The 18847-nt window shown below is 43.4% G+C and overlaps 1 protein-coding gene across 1 annotated transcript; it reads right to left on the bottom strand.

Annotated features, from left to right (window-relative positions):
• Window positions 1-61: 61 nt before the first annotated feature.
• On the bottom strand, window positions 62-15675 carry Usp11 (ubiquitin specific peptidase 11). Its single transcript, XM_051179321.1, has 21 exons — window positions 15466-15675; window positions 8392-8501; window positions 8089-8219; window positions 7831-7948; window positions 7276-7421; window positions 7077-7138; window positions 6857-6956; window positions 6308-6481; window positions 6063-6221; window positions 5556-5780; window positions 5356-5439; window positions 5170-5264; window positions 3800-4006; window positions 2533-2582; window positions 2066-2359; window positions 1915-1985; window positions 1559-1671; window positions 1138-1287; window positions 934-1049; window positions 658-746; window positions 62-575 (listed from the first exon to the last, which is right to left on the bottom strand). The coding sequence occupies exons 1-21, from the start codon at window positions 15615-15617 to the stop codon at window positions 441-443; spliced, it is 2781 nt and encodes a 926-aa protein (XP_051035278.1). The 5' UTR covers window positions 15618-15675; the 3' UTR covers window positions 62-440.
• Between the last annotated feature and the right edge of the window lie 3172 nt (window positions 15676-18847).

Below are 18847 nucleotides of genomic sequence, written 5' to 3'. Positions count from 1 at the left end.
AGTACATAAAATAAAGACCTATAAGTAAGTACATAGGGAAGAAAAAAACCAAACTACTAAGTGCGGGACACACAGTAGCTTTATATGTATATTTATCACAGAGAAGAAGGAATATGGTGTCAATAAGAAAATACACTCTGTGTTCATGTGAACCCCCATTATCAGCCACTAAGAACACTTTGGGGTAAGGAAAGGATGGGAAGGGGCAGCATAAATAAGACTAGGAGGGGAAGTCACTGCTGTACGGGCACACACAGGCAGGGGCACACAGCCAGGGGCACAGGGCCTCTTCTTTCTGAGAGAATAATACAGCGATACAAGAAAACAGTAGCCACAGACTAAGCCTGCAATGCCTGGGGGCAATGAACACAGGTAAAGGGGGTGTTGACATGAGGGAATGGCAAAGGGGGTTTCCTTCTCTGTGGTAGTTTCAGTGACCCTTAGTTAACATCCATGATTTCAGGGTTGGTTGCAGAACCAGAGGCAGGAGAAGCTGGGGTATCAGATGAAGCAGTCTTGGACTGGCGTCGACCCACATCTTGGCGTTGGTAGAACAAAACGTAGGCAGCCTTAGACTGTAGGAAGAGTAAATGGGTCAGTTTGGAAGTCCGAAGGAGATAACAAGAAAGGGACCAAGTGGGGATAGAGAAGCTATACCTCGATCTGATTCTCATTCACAGGTGAGACACTATTGTCATCAAAGTAGTGCCACTGGCCACTGTCCTTGTTGCAGGCAAACGTTGTATCTGAAATAAACAAAAAGTCATCCTTACCACCTTCCTGCCTCTGTGGTGTTTCCATCCACATCTACTTTTAGGCTCCTCCTGCCTTGATAATTTTGTCTCTGGCTCAGTGTCTAGTCACCCACTGGATACATCCTGACCCCTAGTCTAGACCCCCAGGGCATGTCCCCGCCCACAGGCTGGCACATACAGTGTCCATCACGCATGCCACCATAATGGTTGGAAACTGCGATGAGATCATATTTGTACATGTCTGGAGTAGACTCATTCTTTGGTTTGATGACAAACTCGGAAAAATCCAGATCCCTGTGGGTGAGAAGACAATAAATCCTGGCATGCTCCACCTGTCCCTTCCCATTTTGCACACATAGCCCTTCTCTCCAAGGCTTCTGACCGGATAGGAAACTGCACCAGTGTGTCCAGCTTCTCCCGAGAAAATTTGGAGAATGAGAAACGCTTTAGATGGATAATCAGAACTTCAGGCAACATCCACAGGTCCAGTTTCTTGGTGGCCAGCTGGTGCTGCTTGCAGGAGGAGCAGTACCTACAGATAGAACAGGGATGGACACTGAGCACCTGCCTCATGCCCCGTGTGTTCTTCATGCACACCATCTGCTCTACAGAGATTCATTCTGGTTCATCCCCTCCCCCTCTCAGACAGCTTCACATGCACCTGTATGACTTGTTTTTGTTTTGTAAAGGAGCTCTGACTTTCAGTATGCCTGCTATTTGCATTTTTCTTGTTTGTGAGTACTTCTATTAAACAAAAGCTAGTACTACTCATAAAATGTATCCTGATTATGCCAGGCCCTCACCAGGGGTTCTCCTTCTCAAGGGTCTCCACAGTGGTGAAGAGTTTGATGCACTCTTGCAGCTGCACTGGACTTTTCTTCAGCATGTATCCCACGCAGTCATGCTTCACGTACCCCTGGGGAGGGGGTTAGTACCCAGAGGGTTAGGCATGAGCAAGGTCAAGAAAAAACGGCAGTGTGGAATCACTAAGTGAGTCAGAGAACCTGAGGCCATGGCGATCCCAGAAGTGTGCAGGCGCCAAGGCCAGGCCGGTCCTGGGCCTGAATGAATCTCTTGGCTCTGTTCCTAGCTGAAGTTAGGGGGAGGATGCATAAAGGGGTGAGCTGCAAGGGCCTCCCGTCCCTAGGGTCCCATTTACCTCAGCCTCCACTTCATCATAGTAACGCCTCTTCATCTCTGGCTCCCAATCCATGGCAATGTATGGCTGGGCTACAGGTGCAGAGGAGATGGTTATGTTCCTGTTGCTGGGGGACCCCCGTGCTATCTGCAACCCCAGCCAAATGACATACTTTGAACTTCTTCAGGGGAGGTGGTCCGGTCACTGGTTCCGTTGGAGTTCACTGTCTGCAGGGTAAATAGTTGCTTTCGCCGCCGCCTTGGGGGCCACTGAGATGTGTGAAGGCTGTTGTCTAAGAGAAATGGGCATCTCCTGGTGACCCCAGAGCTGGGCCCAGCCTGCTCCTGCTCTGTTTCTTGGACATCATTGTTAGTGGAAGGCCCAGGAATTTCCTCTTTTTCTTCATCACTGCTGCTGTCTTCATTGTCATCCTCCTCCTCTCCCTCTTCCTCCTCCTCCTCATCACCTAGGATAAGAAGGATAAAAGGGATGGAAATGTGGGCACTCTAGGGAATTGGGCTTCCACACTTTTTGAGGAACCCTGTATGAGTCATACATATCTTCCAAATGTACTGATCTTTAACCCTTTACATTCATCCTTACCAGACCCCTCTCCCTTCCCATCTTCCAGGGCCTCACCTTTCTCATCCCCATCATCCTCATCTGAGGTGGGTTTGGTCACGTAGCGTCTGTAACAAAGCAGAGAAGACTCCCAAGGGAGAGGCACAAGGATGGTGGAGCATCCCAAGGTTTTACTTGGGTATGGTAGAGAAGTTAGTGGTAAACTTACACATAAGCAGGTTTCTTTCTTCCCTTCCTTCCTTCCTTTCTTCATTTCTAGGTCTTGAGAGTGCTAAGCTAATGCTTCACCACTGAACTACATTCCCAACACTTACCTGAAAATTTTTTTATTTTGAGACAATTTTTGTTGTTTTTGGTTTTTCAAGACAGGGTTTCTCTGTATAACCCTAGCTGTCCTACAACTTGCTCTGTAGACCAGGCTAGTCTAGATCGCACAGAGAACTGCCTGCCTCTGCCTCCTAAGTACTGGGATTAAAGGTGTGCCACCACCTAGCTTTGAGACAGTTTTAGTAAGTTATGCAAGCTGGCCATATGATTCTAGCACAGCTGCCCAAGTAGATGGGATTACAGGCATGCACTACCACACCTGGAAGTCCTTAATCATGACCCTGGAAAATGGTGAGGTAGTGACATAAATGAATGAAGAAGCTAAGCATGCCAGTAGTGGCCTGTGGATAGATGGATATATATTCATGTACTAGTTAGGAGTGTGGAGTTTAAGTCTAAAGCCACCCTTAAATAGATATGCAATCAATTACAAATTTGAATTTACCTCTGAGAAGCTTTAGGATGAACTCTTTTTTTCAAGACAGGGTTTCTCTATGTAGCCTTGACTGTCCTGGAACTAGCTCTGCAGACCAGGCTGCCCTCAAACTCAAAGAGACCACCTGCCTCTGCCTCACAAATGCTGGGATTAAAGGTGTGCACCACCAAGGCCCAACAAGGATGAACTTTTGAATTAGAATGAAGGAGAAATTAATCTAGATAATGCAGATTTGCTTGCCTTCCATGGTAAGGAAAATAGATTTTAGATACAAGAATAAATTACATCCAAGTCCTCTCTGTAGAGACTATTATATACAAAATGAAATTATCTCTACTTTGTCTTGTTCACCTCTGTATTCAGTTTGGTTCACCATTACCAAAGAGAAGCACTAGAGATGCCAGAGGTCTAGAAGAAGAAAAAGTCCTGGAAGTTGTACTGCCATGTTCAATTTGAACTGTCATTTGGATGTGCCAAACTCAGAAGCCAAGTCTGAGTATTGACCTTGGTTGGTCTCCTCCCTCAAATACACTGGCCCGACCCTAGGAAAGCAGTACTTACGAAAGCCGGTACATCAGGATGTTATATAGGCCTTCCCAGGAGAACCGGTCCCGGGGCACAGACACCAGGAGAGGGTGTCCAAAAAGTATCAGCCCATAGTAGGAGTTGTTGAAGTCTCGGGATGGGGTGCGCTCTCGAAGGTAAACAGGAACCACGATATCATCTCTTGAACCCTCAACAGGCTCAATCCGACCAGTCACCTCATATCTGTGTGTATATGGGGGAGGTGATTAGTTTATCCTTGACTAAGGAATCCCAAGAAAGATTTCCTGACTTTGCCCTCCAGTTGCTCTATTCATTCACCTCAGTCAAAAAAAAAAAAAAAAAAAAAAAAAAGGAGGTAGGGTTCTTTTTCCATTTATTATTAGTGTGTGTGTTTGAACATGGGCATACATGTGGAGGTGAGGATATACCTTTCAGGGGCCATTTTCCTCCTGTCATGGGTTCAGTTTGTCAGAATTGTGCAAGTATTTTTACTCACTGAGCCATCTTGCCTGCCTCCCCCAAATATTTTATCATTGTTATTTTATGTGTATGGGTGTTCTGCCTGTATATATGTCTATGTATCACATGTGTGCCTGGTGATTGCAGAAGCCAAAAGAGGACATTGGATCCCCTGGGACTGGAGTTATAGACAGTTGTGAGCCTCCATGTGGGTGCTAGGAATTGAACCTGGGTCTTTCTACCCTTTTCCCAAAATACTTTAAAGGGTCTAAAAATCTGTGAACTATTTGGTATTTTATGAACTACTAAGTGACTTCCACAGCACTTTTCCTATATCCTATTTTAGGAAGAGCTTTGGAAATATGGGAACATTGAGGGGGTTTATAAAAAAACAAGTATTAAAATATTTTTTCCTGTGGAAAACACTTTGGTTTACAAAGAAAATTTCTATTTGCAAAGCACTGTTTAGCTTTTAGTTGCCCAAAGTTTAAAACTTGAGGGAAGCAGGGCATAGTTCAGTGGTAGAGCACTTGCCTAGCATGCAGGGGACTTGGGTTCTAATTCCATTACCCAGAAAAATAAATAATGAATACATTTTAAAAGGAGCATATTGCCAGACATAGTGGTTCACACCTTTAATCCCAGCACCTGGGAGGCAGAGGCAGGGGGATCTCTAAGTTTGAGGACAGTCTAGTCTACATTTTCCACTTCAGCTAGGACTACATAGGGAGACAGACCATCTCTCTTTCTCTGGTTCTCTCTATATATTTACTTATTTATGGGTATATGTATTGAACTATAAATATTAAGAATCAAGTATTAAGCTTGTCTAACAAGCTCTTGAGTTCTGGGTTCCATCCCCAGCAAGGCAAAGCAAAAGGTGGGAGGAGCTTTCTCTATTCACTCCCCTTAGTCTTTTCACTCACACAAAGATATCATCCCGATCCAAGATGCCACTCAGAGGATCATCCAGCTGGTAAAGCTTATAGAATCGGTGACTGAAGACATCTGCTACTATCATCTGGGAATAGAACAGGGGCATGAGAACAGTGGGAATGCAAGGCCCCTTTTCCTTCAAATCCTACCTACCCAGCCTCCCTCTGTAGTCTTACCTTGTCTGGTGCAACACTTGTGTGTGTGGACAGAGCCACACACAGATCTGAAATATTGCCTTTCTTGGGGACCACAACCCGATGCTGAGGGAAAAAGAAGATCAAAAGAGCTTATGGTAGGTTAAGGCAGAAAACCCTGAAGAAAGTAATCAAATTCTGACTACCATATCCTTCACTGTGTTCCTATACTCCCTCCCCACCTGTTCTGGCTTGCGACGGGGATCCATGGGGACAAAGAAGACCTCCAAGACCCTCCTAGAGCAGACAGGTAGTGGGACGCTGAGGTAGCAGAAGGGGTCAAAGGTCACAGACACATTGCCACAATCAGGGCACACCAGAGTAGACTTGAAGAGCCCATGGAACGTATCCACAATCACAGAATCATTTCGTCGTTTGTGGTTTTGCCAGGCTTCCTGAGCCACTTCCTGTTGACAATGTCATAGTGTGTTAGGAGCAGAGGGAAATGTTAGGGATGGATTCATAAGGGGTCTATCTGGAAACTATATTTAATCTCAAAGCTGGGATTTATGAAGGACAGAAGCCTGATTGGGGTTAACTCCAAGGTTATGGGAACAGACATGTTGCTATGATTAAGGTTGGGTGAAGTTCAAGGTAGGGGAACTGAGAAAATGGTAAGGTGTTAGGTAGTCCTGGGAAACCAGAGAATTCCTAAGGCAGTGGCCATGTAGCTTTAATGGGTAGCCTACCATATCCGGTCGCCCAGCACCATTGCACAGCTCAACATATTCTTTCTTTTTGACTCGATTGAGGTCCTCATGTAGCCCATCCAGAAGGAATGACAATAGCTCCTGTGAGTCATGCTGCTGGTAGCCCAGAAACTGGGATGCAAAATGGCCAACCTTGTTCTGAGGAGACAGTCAGGTGGTAAAGTGAGTAGGAGTTAGGAGAAGCAAGAGAAAAGAAGGCAGGAGCCCATGGGGTTGAGTCACACCTTGAACACATTCGGCACAATGGAGCGGTGGTAGCCAGACCAAGTCTGCTTTACCAGATCTGCATAGGCCTCAGCAAGCTCACCCTTCATGCCCAGAGGGTTCCGGAAGTTGAGCTCCTCCAGGTAGCGGTTATTGAGAAAGTACTCCGTGAGCTGTGGCACATTGCTGAGGCACTGTGGTAGTAGGGCCCAGTGAAAGAGGTAGAGGGGAGGTGAGGTGGCCCAAGTCAGAACAGAGAAGGAGGGAGGAGAGGGAAATGGGAGAGAGAAGGGTTGGCGGTGTGAATGCAGTAAAAGTATCAGGGAAAGATATCAGTATCTCTGGAGGAGGAAAATGGTAGTACCAAAGGAAAGAAGGGAAAACAGGGAGCAAGTAGAGGGAAAAGGTGTTGATACTTCAGGAGAAAATGTGGGCATACCAGATCAGATTCATGGAGCCTTGGCTTTTAACCTGACCCCTTGTACTGTAATAATCATCCCTCCATCCCCTAGCGTTGTCCCCATACCTAACCCCTGGAACTATGCCAGACATAAATCTAATGGCCCAACCTGTAGGGCCGAGTTCATGAAGCACGTGTTGCCCAGATTGGTAAGGCCACAGATGCCCGGCTGACCCTGGAAGTCTTCATCCTCTTCTGGCATGTTGTTCCTGGGATTGGATGAGAAACCTATGAGCTAAGGGCCTACTACAGGTGGGGGCTCTGTACTCATAGGTTCTGTCTCCCTACTGTGGGGTGCCCCAAATCTGCACGACACCCCGAGGGCTCACATGCCACACAGCTGTGCGCTGGGCCAAGTGCCATCTTTGTTTCGGGTTTCCATGATAACCAACTGGGTCAGCAGTAGAGAGAGGAAAAAGAGAAGTATTAATGGAAGGCTTAAAGGGCACCCTGCCCTTCCCTGGTCTGACTGCTGCCAGGAATCTACCCACCAGGCTACAAGTGCAGAGAAATCCTCTCCACGGTTACCTGTCCAGTCTCAAGGGAGGCATCAAGCAGTGTGATCTGTGTGTTGCACAATCGATCCAAGGAGCCCTCGGAGTTCTTGATCCAGAGGCGTGTGTCTTCCTGAGGCTCCACCAGAAATTGCTCCCGAGCTGTTTGCAAGACTAGGTCTGTGGAGGGTGATGGAACATGGCCATATATTCTGGGACCCTATAATACTGACCCATTTGATAACTTTAGCTCATTTTCACTTTGTTTACTTAGCCAATACCTTGTGTCCTCAAATCGATCTCCAAATAAGTGACCCAGACACTTAACACACTCAGAACTTGAGGGACCCTCCTAGTAAATAAACACCCTTTCCCATCCCACCCAAGCAACTGGAACATAGCTCATTCTCTCTGGATTCCAGTAGACAGCTAGTATCTGCTCGGCTTGGCCACCACCACTTTTGTCCTCCACAGTATTGACTGGTGCCTTCTCAGGATGTTGTAACTTGATCCCCCAGATACCCTCAGGCTATGGAGATGTGACTCATGATTAGGAACAGCAATTTGTCCCAGAGGCTCTGAGACTCACCCAGAGAATCAGTAGGGTTGAACTGAATGGTGAGAGCTGTTTCCATATCACTGTGCTGGACAAGCAGCAGCTCTATTGGGTATAATTCCACCTTTCGGATGCCAGACAGTTCTATGACCTGTGAAGGCAAAGGAACACCAACACCCATAAAACCACCCAAATGACAGGAGAACATGGGTACACACAACTGCGAACCTACCCTGAACTTACATTTAGAAATCTAAAATCTACCCCAAGCATCTGCCCCAACATATATACCTTGCGCTCAATAGGTGGCTGGCCATCTTCTAGGCCATACCAGCTGACCAGGTAATTCCATGAAGTTGCTGGGAGCAGCACATAATCATCTCCTTCCAGCAGTCCCTCCCTGAGGTGCCAGTTTATCTGATCTGCAGGGGGTAGTGGGTACAAATAAGGCAAAGCATGGATTAAGAAAGGACTGTTAACTCTGGCCACCCCACCAATAACTAGCCATAGAGAATGGGAGTATGGTCACTTGTGGGGACAGAGAGGATCAGAACTCCAGGGCAAGGTTGATGGGGAAAGGCAAAAGTTTGGTACCTTCAAAGAGCCCAGCATTGTTGATACAGCCAGGAAAGGTGGCAGCATCCTGGTCCCCTCCCTTCACGTACACCTTCCATTGTTTATACCAGTGTTGCTCCACAAGGAACCTGGAACCCAGACATACAACAAAGGTGTCATGATTATTTAGAAGCTAGCTGTACAACTTCTCATCACTTGCAGAATTAACTACCAAATCTACTATAATCCAAGAGGAAAACTTTCAGCAGCATGTAAAAAAAAATAAAATTTATTCAGTGAAATTCATTTGGACATTATTCAATTTTTTTTCATTCATTGCCCTGTTTTTTGAAATGAGGTCTTGTACCACCCAAGCTGGCCTTGGGCTCTACGGATTCTCCTGCAACAGCTTCCCGAATACTGACATTAAAAGGTGTGTGCAATAGCCCTCCACATTCAGCTACAATATGAATCTGGTCTGTGGTCTCTTTTGAGACAGGGTTTCACTACACAGTCCTGGCAAGCAGTGAACTTGTTGCCTCAGCTTCCGTGCTAGGATTACAGACATGAATCCCACCTGGTTTTGAATTTTTGCATGTTTTTGTTTTCTGACTGTACATACCCAGACCATACCATATCATTGACTCCAGGAAAATACTCATTCCCACCTGGGAGCTCATGTCAAAAATCTATCATTCAACACATATATTCCTCCTACCAGCTTATTGGCCCCTAAAGTCAGGTTATGAGGTTCACAAATGAAGGTACACTGATTTAGTTAGCAGTATTTTCAATGCAAAGGGAGGCACCTGTCATCTTTAAAAATAAGATTTTATTTTTAATTACACATATCCCCATGTGTCTGTGGGTGGAAATGTGCTCACAGAGGCCAAAAGTTTCAGATATTCCCTGGAGCTGGAGTTACAGGCAATTGTGAGCTGCCTGACTTCAGTGTTGGGAACTGTAAGTTGGGTCCTTTGCAAAGAGCAGTACACCCTTTTAACCACTGAACCATCTCTCTAGCCCCTGGCCTTCCTAAAAATTAGATTTTAAATTAAAATTTAACATTAAAATCACTCTGTAGCAAAACTTCAGTTAGTTTAGGATTGGGGATATAGGATAGTGGTAGACCTTTTGTCTAGCAGACAAGAAATCTTAGATTGAATTCTCTCTCTCATGCATGAACACACACACACACACACACACACACACACACACACACACACACACACACACCTTACCCCACCTAGCGACATAAGTACTTTGGAGGCAAGAAAATTGCTTTGAATGTGGGCTCAGCCAGGGCTAGAATAAGGCTTAATATCATAAAAACAGGGAAATAAATATAGATACCACTCTGGGGCAGATATTCTCAGAAAAAGGCAGTTACTGATTCAGGCCATTGATGACTGTTATCAGGTCAGAAAGAGTTAACTCTACCATAAACCCCAACTACAAATGTTCCAGGGCATTGCGTCATTGAAACACAACTTAACTGCCTGTACAGAACAATGAAAGTTATCTTTACATAATAAACTCTTTACTGGTGCCCTTTTCCATTTTGGTGAATTCTTTTATTACTCCTATCACTAACATCCTGCACAATTAAAAATAAAAAGTTACAGATGATAAATATAACACTGATCTATCAAATTTACTTAAATAAATTGAAGTACACATAAAGGCTTACTAGTAAGTCCTTCATACTTTTAATTATGCACATGTGGTCAGAAGAGGACATCAGATCCCCTGGAACTAGAGTTACAGGTGTTTGTAAACCACTTCTTGAGTGTTGGGAACCAAATTTGGGGCTTCTGGAAGCAGCATGTACTCTTAATTGCTGAGCCATTTCTCCTGTCCCCATTTTTACATTCTATTTTTTATTTTGAGACAAGGTCTCATTATATAGCCTTGGCTGTCCTGAAACTCCCTACATAGACCCTGCTAGCCTAGAACTCACAGAGATTTGCCTGCCTCTGCATTCAGGGTGCTGGGATTAAAGGCAAGCGCCATCACCACCTAACTGCATACTCTGAATTCTTCATTTTTGTTGTTGAAACAGGGTCTTATGTAGCCTACTGACCATGAACTATGTAAAGATGACCATAATCTTCTAAAACTCTTTACCACTATATTCTCATAAAAGGAACTATATTTCCTGTCTTGCTTGTAACATTTTTCTTTGAAAGTGTTTCACTTTGTAGCTAGTTGGACTAAAACTCATTGTTGCCCTGGATGGTCTCAAAGTCATGGCCCTCCTGCTTTAGCTTCCCATATGCTAGGATTTCAGATGTTTTACCATGTTTTCTGAATATTCTTCCCAGGCTGGCTTCAAACTTGTGGCAATCCTCCTGCTTTAGCTGGCTAAATGCTGAAATCACACAAATGAACCACCATGCCCATATTTCTTAAGTACTGCTTATCTGTCTTTCCAAACTTAGCAAAAAAAAAAAAATGTTCTTTTATGCCTAAATTATCTCTGGGAGATAACACAAAGTTGTCTTTCTCTAATAAAAAGACACAGACTCATTGTTTGACCTGTAATCGCTTTGTAGACCAGGACTGCCTTTGCTTAAAGAATATTGGCATTAAATCATGTGCTACCACACCACTGGGAACTTTTAATTTGAAATTTTTATAATAGCTTTTATTTTCCAACTTTTTAAAAACCAAATTCTCATGTACCCTATAATGACTCTGACTTTATCACCCTGCCTCTACATCCTTAGTGCTGGGAATAAAGGGTTTACATGAATGAGTCAGCATTCCCAGTTCTTCCTATTTAATATTTTTGAAAATGACACATAAAAAATGAACTTTAAGGACTAGCAAAGAACTGTCACAAGTCTGTTGCCAGCCTGAGCTACAATGGAAGACCTCGAAAGAACAAAAAAAAATTACCTTCCTCAGTTAAGTACAGTTGATCATGTAGGATTAGACATACTACTGTAAATATCTTTCCTCAACCTTTCTTAACGTCCTATGAAACTGGTTTCTCTCCATGTACTGTGCACTTCTCTAAACCCAGCCACCCTTTCTTCTTAAGAACTCCAGTCAGGCCTGGCAGAGGTGGCACACACCCTTGATCCCTTGGGAGGCAGAGGCAGGTGGATCTTGGAGTTCAACATCAGCCTTGTCTATAGATTTAGTTTCAGGACAGCCAAGGCTACACACAGAAACCCTGTCTGGAAAAACAATAAAATCAACAACAAACAACAACAACAAAACCTCTACAGTTGCTTACTGTTAAGAAGATGTCTGTACTTTGTACTAATCTTCCCAAGGTTTCTCAGCTATCCTTGATTAAATGTGTAGATAATTCACTGTCACAAGAACTAAACTAAAACTTTCTAAGGAGGTTATCTTTTCAGATATTTGAATGTGGCTAGGTCAAGTGCCTGCTGTGTTTGGACCCTCAGTATGTAAAAACTGAGCAAAAAATCTGGCATGGTGACAATCTTAGCACTTTCTGGGATTGGTGGAGACTGAATATCAGTCCAGCTGAAACAGCTTCAGGTTCAACCAGAATCCCTGTTATCAAAAAATAAGGTGGGGGTGGATAAGATGGGCCAGTAGGTAAAGGTGTTTGCCACCAAGCCTGCTGACTTGAATTTGATGCCCCAGAACCTATCTATATACACAGTGGAAGGAATGAACTGACTCCTGCAAGTACTTCTCTGGCCTCCTTCAGCACACTCAGTCACATGGGGTATCCCACCCCCCAAATAAATGCATATAAGATGTTTAATCAGAAAAGACAACCAAATTAATTAACTGCACTTGTTTAAATTTGCTATTGAACCAAAGATGGGTGGTGCAGATAATACTGACACATATGCACAATTTGGAGCTAGTTCTTGAGTTCAAATGCTTTATAAACACATATTTCCCAACTATGGCAGCAAACTCATATAGGACTTTGAGATAATTTGCTCTTACCTAATTTAGATAAGCAACAAAAAGTGGAGCTTGGCAAAAATGCTTCTTAACAATTCCAACAGAACAAACAAATTGGTTTTAATATTCAACCAACACTGGTGTGGTAATTTTTTTAATGAGGTGAAATGAACATAAAATGAACCCATTTTAAAGTGAACAATTCCTTAACATTTAGTACATTCACAATATTGTATACCCACCACCTCTACTTAGTTCCAAAACATTTTCCTCACCCCCAAAGAAGATCCACTACTGGCAGCATAATTTAAAAGGCTATTGGCAGAGAAGACAGGATGCCATGTATTATCTACCAATGGAAAGGGGCATAAACCAAAGCTTTGAGGACCTTTTGGACATCTTCAAATGAGCTACAAAAACAGCCTGCTTAGTGTTTATTTTTAAGATGGACTGAGGCTATTCTTTGCTGTAGAACTATGACGTGATGGCAGGAAAAGATCATTATATCCTCCAGTTTTGGAATTGTAATTTATCTCAATAATGTATATACATTTATTTGGCATTGTTATTTCCCACTCTGTAAAGTGGGAAAGTCTAGAAAAGGCCCGAATATGTAAAGAACAGCAACAGTCTAATGTGGATGGCCCTGAAAAGGAGGGGGTTGATGCACTGGTAATCAGAGAGATTAGAGAAAAACAGAATGGAAGTAGGGTACCAGCCTCCAAAATCCTTGCAGGTCACTCAGGATTGTATCATTTATACTGCTTGGGACATAAAGCTGTTGAACATCCTGGGGAACAGATAGATATGATATATGAATACATATTTAAATACGTATTTTAAAATTACCAATTAATAGAAAAACAATATCTTAACATTTGAGAAACCTAGGAGACAGAGCTATAGTCAACAGATCAAGGTTAATGTTCTTAAATTACATCATACAAATATCATTTACTATGTCATATAAGGGCTCACAGTATGCATCCAGTCTATTTTATAAACACACTCTCTATATAGATACATATGTTTATAAATATGAATGGTGGAAAAGTGTATCATGATAATGAAACATGTGAAAAGAGCCCTTTAATTCAAATTTTAGGGTAACAGTTCCTCATGAAGCAGGGAGGGGAATTTCCATCTGACAGGAGCACAGAAGTTTTTAAGGTAATGTTCTGAGTCTTCATATGGGTGATGAATCTACACATAAGACTTGGTAACTGTTTTTCTTTTAAATAGTCTCATTGAAAATGTGTAATATATATATATATTACACACATATATATAAATATAAATATATATATACATACATACATACATACATATATATATATATATATATATATGTGCAAGCCAGGCTCAGTGGAACATGCCTGTAATCTCAGCCAGATTTCTGAGTTCAAGGTCAGCCTGGTATACACAGTAAATTTCCCGACCAGCTAGGGATACGTAAAAGAGAGATTGTCTCCAAAAAAAAGAGGGGACAAAATAATACAAACTTCTCTATATGCCCTTATATTCCCCAAATCTAACACACTTTATCCATTTGCTCTATTCTTATTTTTCCCATATCATTTTGGGTTGTTTTTATTTATGTTAAATTAGACAAAATATGTGCATTTGTGGTATACAGCATGATGTTTTGATATATACATTGAAAACACTAAAACAAGCTACTTAACATATCAATTGTGTCACAGATTTTTGGGTAAGAACATGTAAAATCTATTAGGCAATTTTCAAGTATATAATAGATTTCTATTAACTATTTTGTACACTGGATCTCCTGTGTTTATTTCTTGCCTAACTAAATTTTTCATTCTTTGACCAAATTTCCATAGTCTTCTCCCTCCCATGAGCATTTTTACATAGGCTAGTTTTTCATTTTCTAAGTTGCTTACACGATGGGTCCTTATCCCTAAATTTTCAGTATGTATTTTTCACCCAACAAGGGACAGTCTTTCATTACAAAATTACAATGATCACAAACAAGAAATTATTGGTAGCAATATTTTATCTACTGGCCTTAGTCAAATTTCACCGATTTTTTTCCCAATGAAATTTACAGTGAAAGAAATTATGAGAAAGAACCCTGATTTTTAAAAATAATTTATTTTTCCTTGTTCTAGGATCCAACTGAGGATCACATGTTGCATTTAGTTGTGACTTGTTAAACTGCATTAATTCCTTCAATCTGGAACAGTCCTTCAGCATCGGTCTTTCACGACCTTGCCATTTTTGAAGCATTTCTTTCATCCGGATGTCCATCAATTTATGTAAAACGGTTTATACTATAATCTTTGTAGGTCTTACGAATTTCACAATTTAAAAAAAAATGAAACTCGGAGTGAAATAAGAACCCAGAAACCGTAAGTTTTGAGGCACTGATGAGCATTAAAAAAAAATATGAGTAAAGACAAATTGTCAAGGCTGTGGAATCTTTTTAAATAACCACTTTCTACTGATTACAAATTATTAAATAGAAAAAAATTTCTTCTCAAAGAATCTCCCTTTGTATCATCTGCACTTTCTCTTGTCCTAGGAAGGAGGCTCCTTCCTAGGACAGGAGAAAAAAACTATCGCGTCACAATCTTTGCTCTTTCGCAGGCGCCATTTTCTGCCCTAGGCACCGCCCCTCCTCCACAGTTTGCCCCACCTCAGTCCTTAGCCTCGTTCCCAGGGGCCCGGCACCCTCCCCATCCCACCACTCCCTCCGCCCTCGGCCCCAGCTATAGGCTACGGAGTTGCTCTTCAGCTGACGCCACCAATCTCGTCTGGTTCACAGGCGCTCCAAGTACGTGTAGGCTGTTCCTTGCAACCGACGCAACGTTTCGTAACACACGCCACGCCCCCGCGTTAAGAACGGAGCCAGCCTCCTTTCCAGGCTCCAGGTTCCCAGACGCAGTCCCCTCTCACCCCCTCCCCAAAAGATGCAGTCCCCAGACTCCGAGGTTGTCCCCCTCACGCCCCGCTACTGCCACAAACAAACCCCATTTTGTCCTCGGGCAGCTGACTGCCCACTCGGCCCCGCCTCTTCCCCAAATGTTGCGATTCATTCAATAGTACCTCCACGCCCCCTATCTCCCGCCGGCCCACCAAGCCCCCTCCCCGCCTCACACCTCTTCTTCCTTAGAATTTGGCTTCTAAGTACCCCGCAGATATTAACGCCCCCGCAGTCCCCTTGGCCAAGGCTTCATTGAAGCCCAGCCTCACCAGCTTTCGCCAGCTCGCAGTGGACGCTCTCGCCCATTCTCGACTTGGCGCCACTGCTCGTCCAGGTCTGGCATTGCCTCGCGCTGTCTCTCTTTCTCCTCGGCGGAGGCCGGGATGGCAGCTGCAGCTGGGTCCGCTGCGACCGCCGCCATCACCGTCCGTCCTCCTCCAACTGCCGACGCAACTGAAGATAGGAAGAGGACCCTCAACTGGCACTTCCGGATTTTGTCCCGGAAACGGAAGCAGAGCCCCCCAACAATCAGGGGGCTACTGCCATCTTGGAAACGTCACAATTAGGCGGAAACTGGGTGGTGGGCTGTGATCTGTGTAACCAATGCCAGGGGTTAACCCTCCAGTTTGGTACTAAGGCACTAGTGCCTTATGGAATTCTAACACTAGGTCAAAAGGTCTTATGGAAGATGGAGGCTAAAGGTTTTCCAGATAAGCAAATATGTGTATTTTCCTGCCCTTTGCTCTGTTGAGGACTGCAGCCCCCTACTGTGAAAGCACCGTTTTTCTTAGCCTAACTAGAATTACCTTTCATTGCACTAACCTTGTCCACAAAAACCAAATGTAGAGACTGGAGAGATGTGGCTCAGCAGTTAAGAGTACTTGTTGCTCTTGCAGAAGATGGGGATTCAGTTGCCAGTACCCACATGGCTCACAACCATCCAAAACACCAGTTCCAAGGGACCAGCAGGAATACACAAGGTATACATACATGCATACAGGGGAAACATTCATACACAAAAAGTAAAATACTTGTTTTGGGGGGGGGGTTGTTTGTTTTTCGAGATAGGGTTTCTCTGTGTATCCCTGGCTGTCCTGGAACTTGCTTTCTAGACCAGGGTGGCCTCAAACTCACAGAGTGCTGGGATCAAAGGCCTGTGCTACCACTGCCTGGCTCTATTTTTTTGTTTGTTTGTTTAACTCAAATACAAAAAGTTTACCACCTCCTGAGAGCCTGAACTAGGGTGTGTGTGTCTATCTGTCTTTTGAGACAGGACCTTTGCTAAATTGCCCCAAATTGCCTCCAACTCTGTGGAGCTCAGGCTGGCATCTGATTTGCCTTGATCCAACTGCCTCAGCCTCCAAAGTGTGTTCAACACTCAGCTTCCTCAACTAGAGTTACCAAACAAATTTGATGAAGTCACCCCTAAGCCATGTTTGTTGGGGGCATAACAAATAGCCAGTCTGCCCAGTTTAAGTGACTTGAACTTAAAAAAAAATGCCTTGGGTGGCAGGTACTATGTTTTTGATCCATGATTAACAATTGAGGGAAACTAAGATCCAGAATTGTCAAATCTTTTGTTCCCAGATAGGATGTGCTGTAGCAGTGCAGGCCTAGCTGCAGAGCTGTGACCTTAAACACCAAACAGATCCTCAAACTGTGGTCACAGGCTATCAACTCAAGAATCCCTTTTGGGGGTTTCACAAAGTCAAAACTGTTTCTCCAGTAGCTTCACTCTCATTTTCATGCATATATAGTGAAATTACCCAGAGGGTACTTTTGGAATAAGCAAAAGTTGTTTGGGTGCCCTCAATCTTATATAAAGGAAATCTGAAGTCAAATATTTATGAGCCATTGAATGTGCCAGGATTTTTTAGTCTTTTTCTGTAATAGGGTCTCAATTCTGAATATGAAGCTCTGGTTGGCCTTGAACTCATGGTGACCCTCCTGCCTTAGCCTTTCAAATGCTAGAAGTACACACACGGTTACAGGTATGCCAGGCTCTATGCCAGACTTCAACACTATTTTAATTTCTTCATTATGGGAAGCACTATAAGAAATTAAGCTGTGCCCAGATCTCTACTTCTAGAAAGTGGTGGCAACCCTCAGAGAAACAAAAGCTGTGTACCTCCAAGACATTACCAGATGTCCTCTAGAGGGGAAGTTGTCTCTGGTTGAGAAGCATCCTACTAGGCTCTCAGTTGCACTAGTTAATGACTTTTTAATTCTCCGTGTATCTCCACCTACCTTTCTATTGGCTGTCCTCACAACTTGGGGCTGGTTTAGTGACTGCCTTCACTATTAACAAATAGTATACACAGGCAAGAACACACTTTAAGATTTGCCTTTCCATACGTACATAGACCCATGTGCATGCAGGTCTGCTTGCACAGTTCAACCCTCTGCACTCATGGCGTGATCTAACTTACCTCTTATTTCCAGTTAGCTTCTGTAGGGAGTTTGATAGTGGTGGTGGGGTGTCTGTTACTGTGATTCTATCCTCTAACCCAACCTGACACAGATGAGCTCACTTCATTGCATGAGCCCTGAAGGAGTGAACTCCTTTAACTTGCTCCCCACCCCCACAAATGAAATGCAGTTTGGCACATGTAGATAGTTGATCTTTAACCCCATCTGAATCGGCTTTCATTGCCTTTCTGCATCTGCTCTTCCCCATCACTAGAGTTAGTTTCTTCACCTTCCAGAGGCCAATCTCTTCTCATACAAATTTCAAGAACGGGCACAGAATGTCTGCTGAATAATTTGTCAATACCTGGTTACAAAACTAACAGAAACGGGAATGTGTCCTACTGGTTTTTTTTTTTTTTTTCTTTAGGCAGGGCTGGCCCAAAACTTAGAAATCTGCCTGCCTCTGCCTCCCAAATTATGGTTTTAAAGGTGTGCAATACCACTGTCTGAATGTAGGTATTCAAGGACAAAGGATATTAAGGCCCTACTCTCACTTGGCTATGCCACTTTTTTGTGTGCTGTGTGAGCAAAGATGTATGTGAATCCAGAAGTCAACACAGGGTATAATCCTCAATTGCTCTCCACTTTATTTTGTGAGATAGGGCCTCTCACCTGCAATTTGCCAGTTTTTTGTTTTCTGGTTTTGAGACAGGGTTTATCTGTGAAACAGTCCTGGCTGTCCTGGAACTCACTCTGTAGACCAGCCTGGCTTCAAACACACAGAGTTTCACCACCTGCCTCTGCCATACAGATGACCGCCAGAATTTCCAGAAACTTGTCCAAACTTCTGGCACGTGACCCCACTCTTGAACTTTTCTAAGTCTATTAAAAAATTCCTTCATATAACCAGTGGTCAAAAACTACTACTTTCAGGCCAGGCAGTGGTAGCACACACCTTTAATCCCAGCACTGAGGAAACAGAAGTAGGCGGATCTCTGTGAGTTCGAGACCAGCTTGGTTTAGAGTTCCAGGACAGGCTCCAAAACAATATAAAGAAATCCTGTTGCAAAAATCCAAGACAAAACAAAACCACCAACAAAGCTACCCCTTTCACTCTCCAATTGGCCTCTTCATAGTGAATCTATGGGATCTTCCAACTTTCTTCAAACTTTAATTTTCACCTCTATCCTGTAAGGCTTATCTACACTGCTGGATAAACCTAATTCCTTCATGATCAATTAT

The sequence above is a fragment of the Phodopus roborovskii genome, unplaced genomic scaffold (genome assembly GCF_943737965.1).
Source record: "Phodopus roborovskii unplaced genomic scaffold, PHOROB, whole genome shotgun sequence".
NCBI lineage: Eukaryota > Metazoa > Chordata > Mammalia > Rodentia > Cricetidae > Phodopus > Phodopus roborovskii.
The sequence above is the reverse complement of the archived record's forward strand: the minus strand, read 5'-3'. Positions and strand labels throughout refer to the sequence as shown.

Coding starts and splice junctions, on each gene's coding strand:
- Usp11 (XM_051179321.1), bottom strand. CDS start 15,617: ATGGCGGCGGTCGCAGCGGACCCAGCTGCAGCTGCCATCCCGGCCTCC. Junction 6,957..7,076: donor AGCGCACAGCTGTGTGGCAT/GTGAGCCCTCGG, acceptor ATCCAATCCCAG/GAACAACATGCCAGAAGAGG. Junction 4,007..5,169: donor GATCGGGATGATATCTTTGT/GTGAGTGAAAAG, acceptor ATATACACACAG/ATATGAGGTGACTGGTCGGA.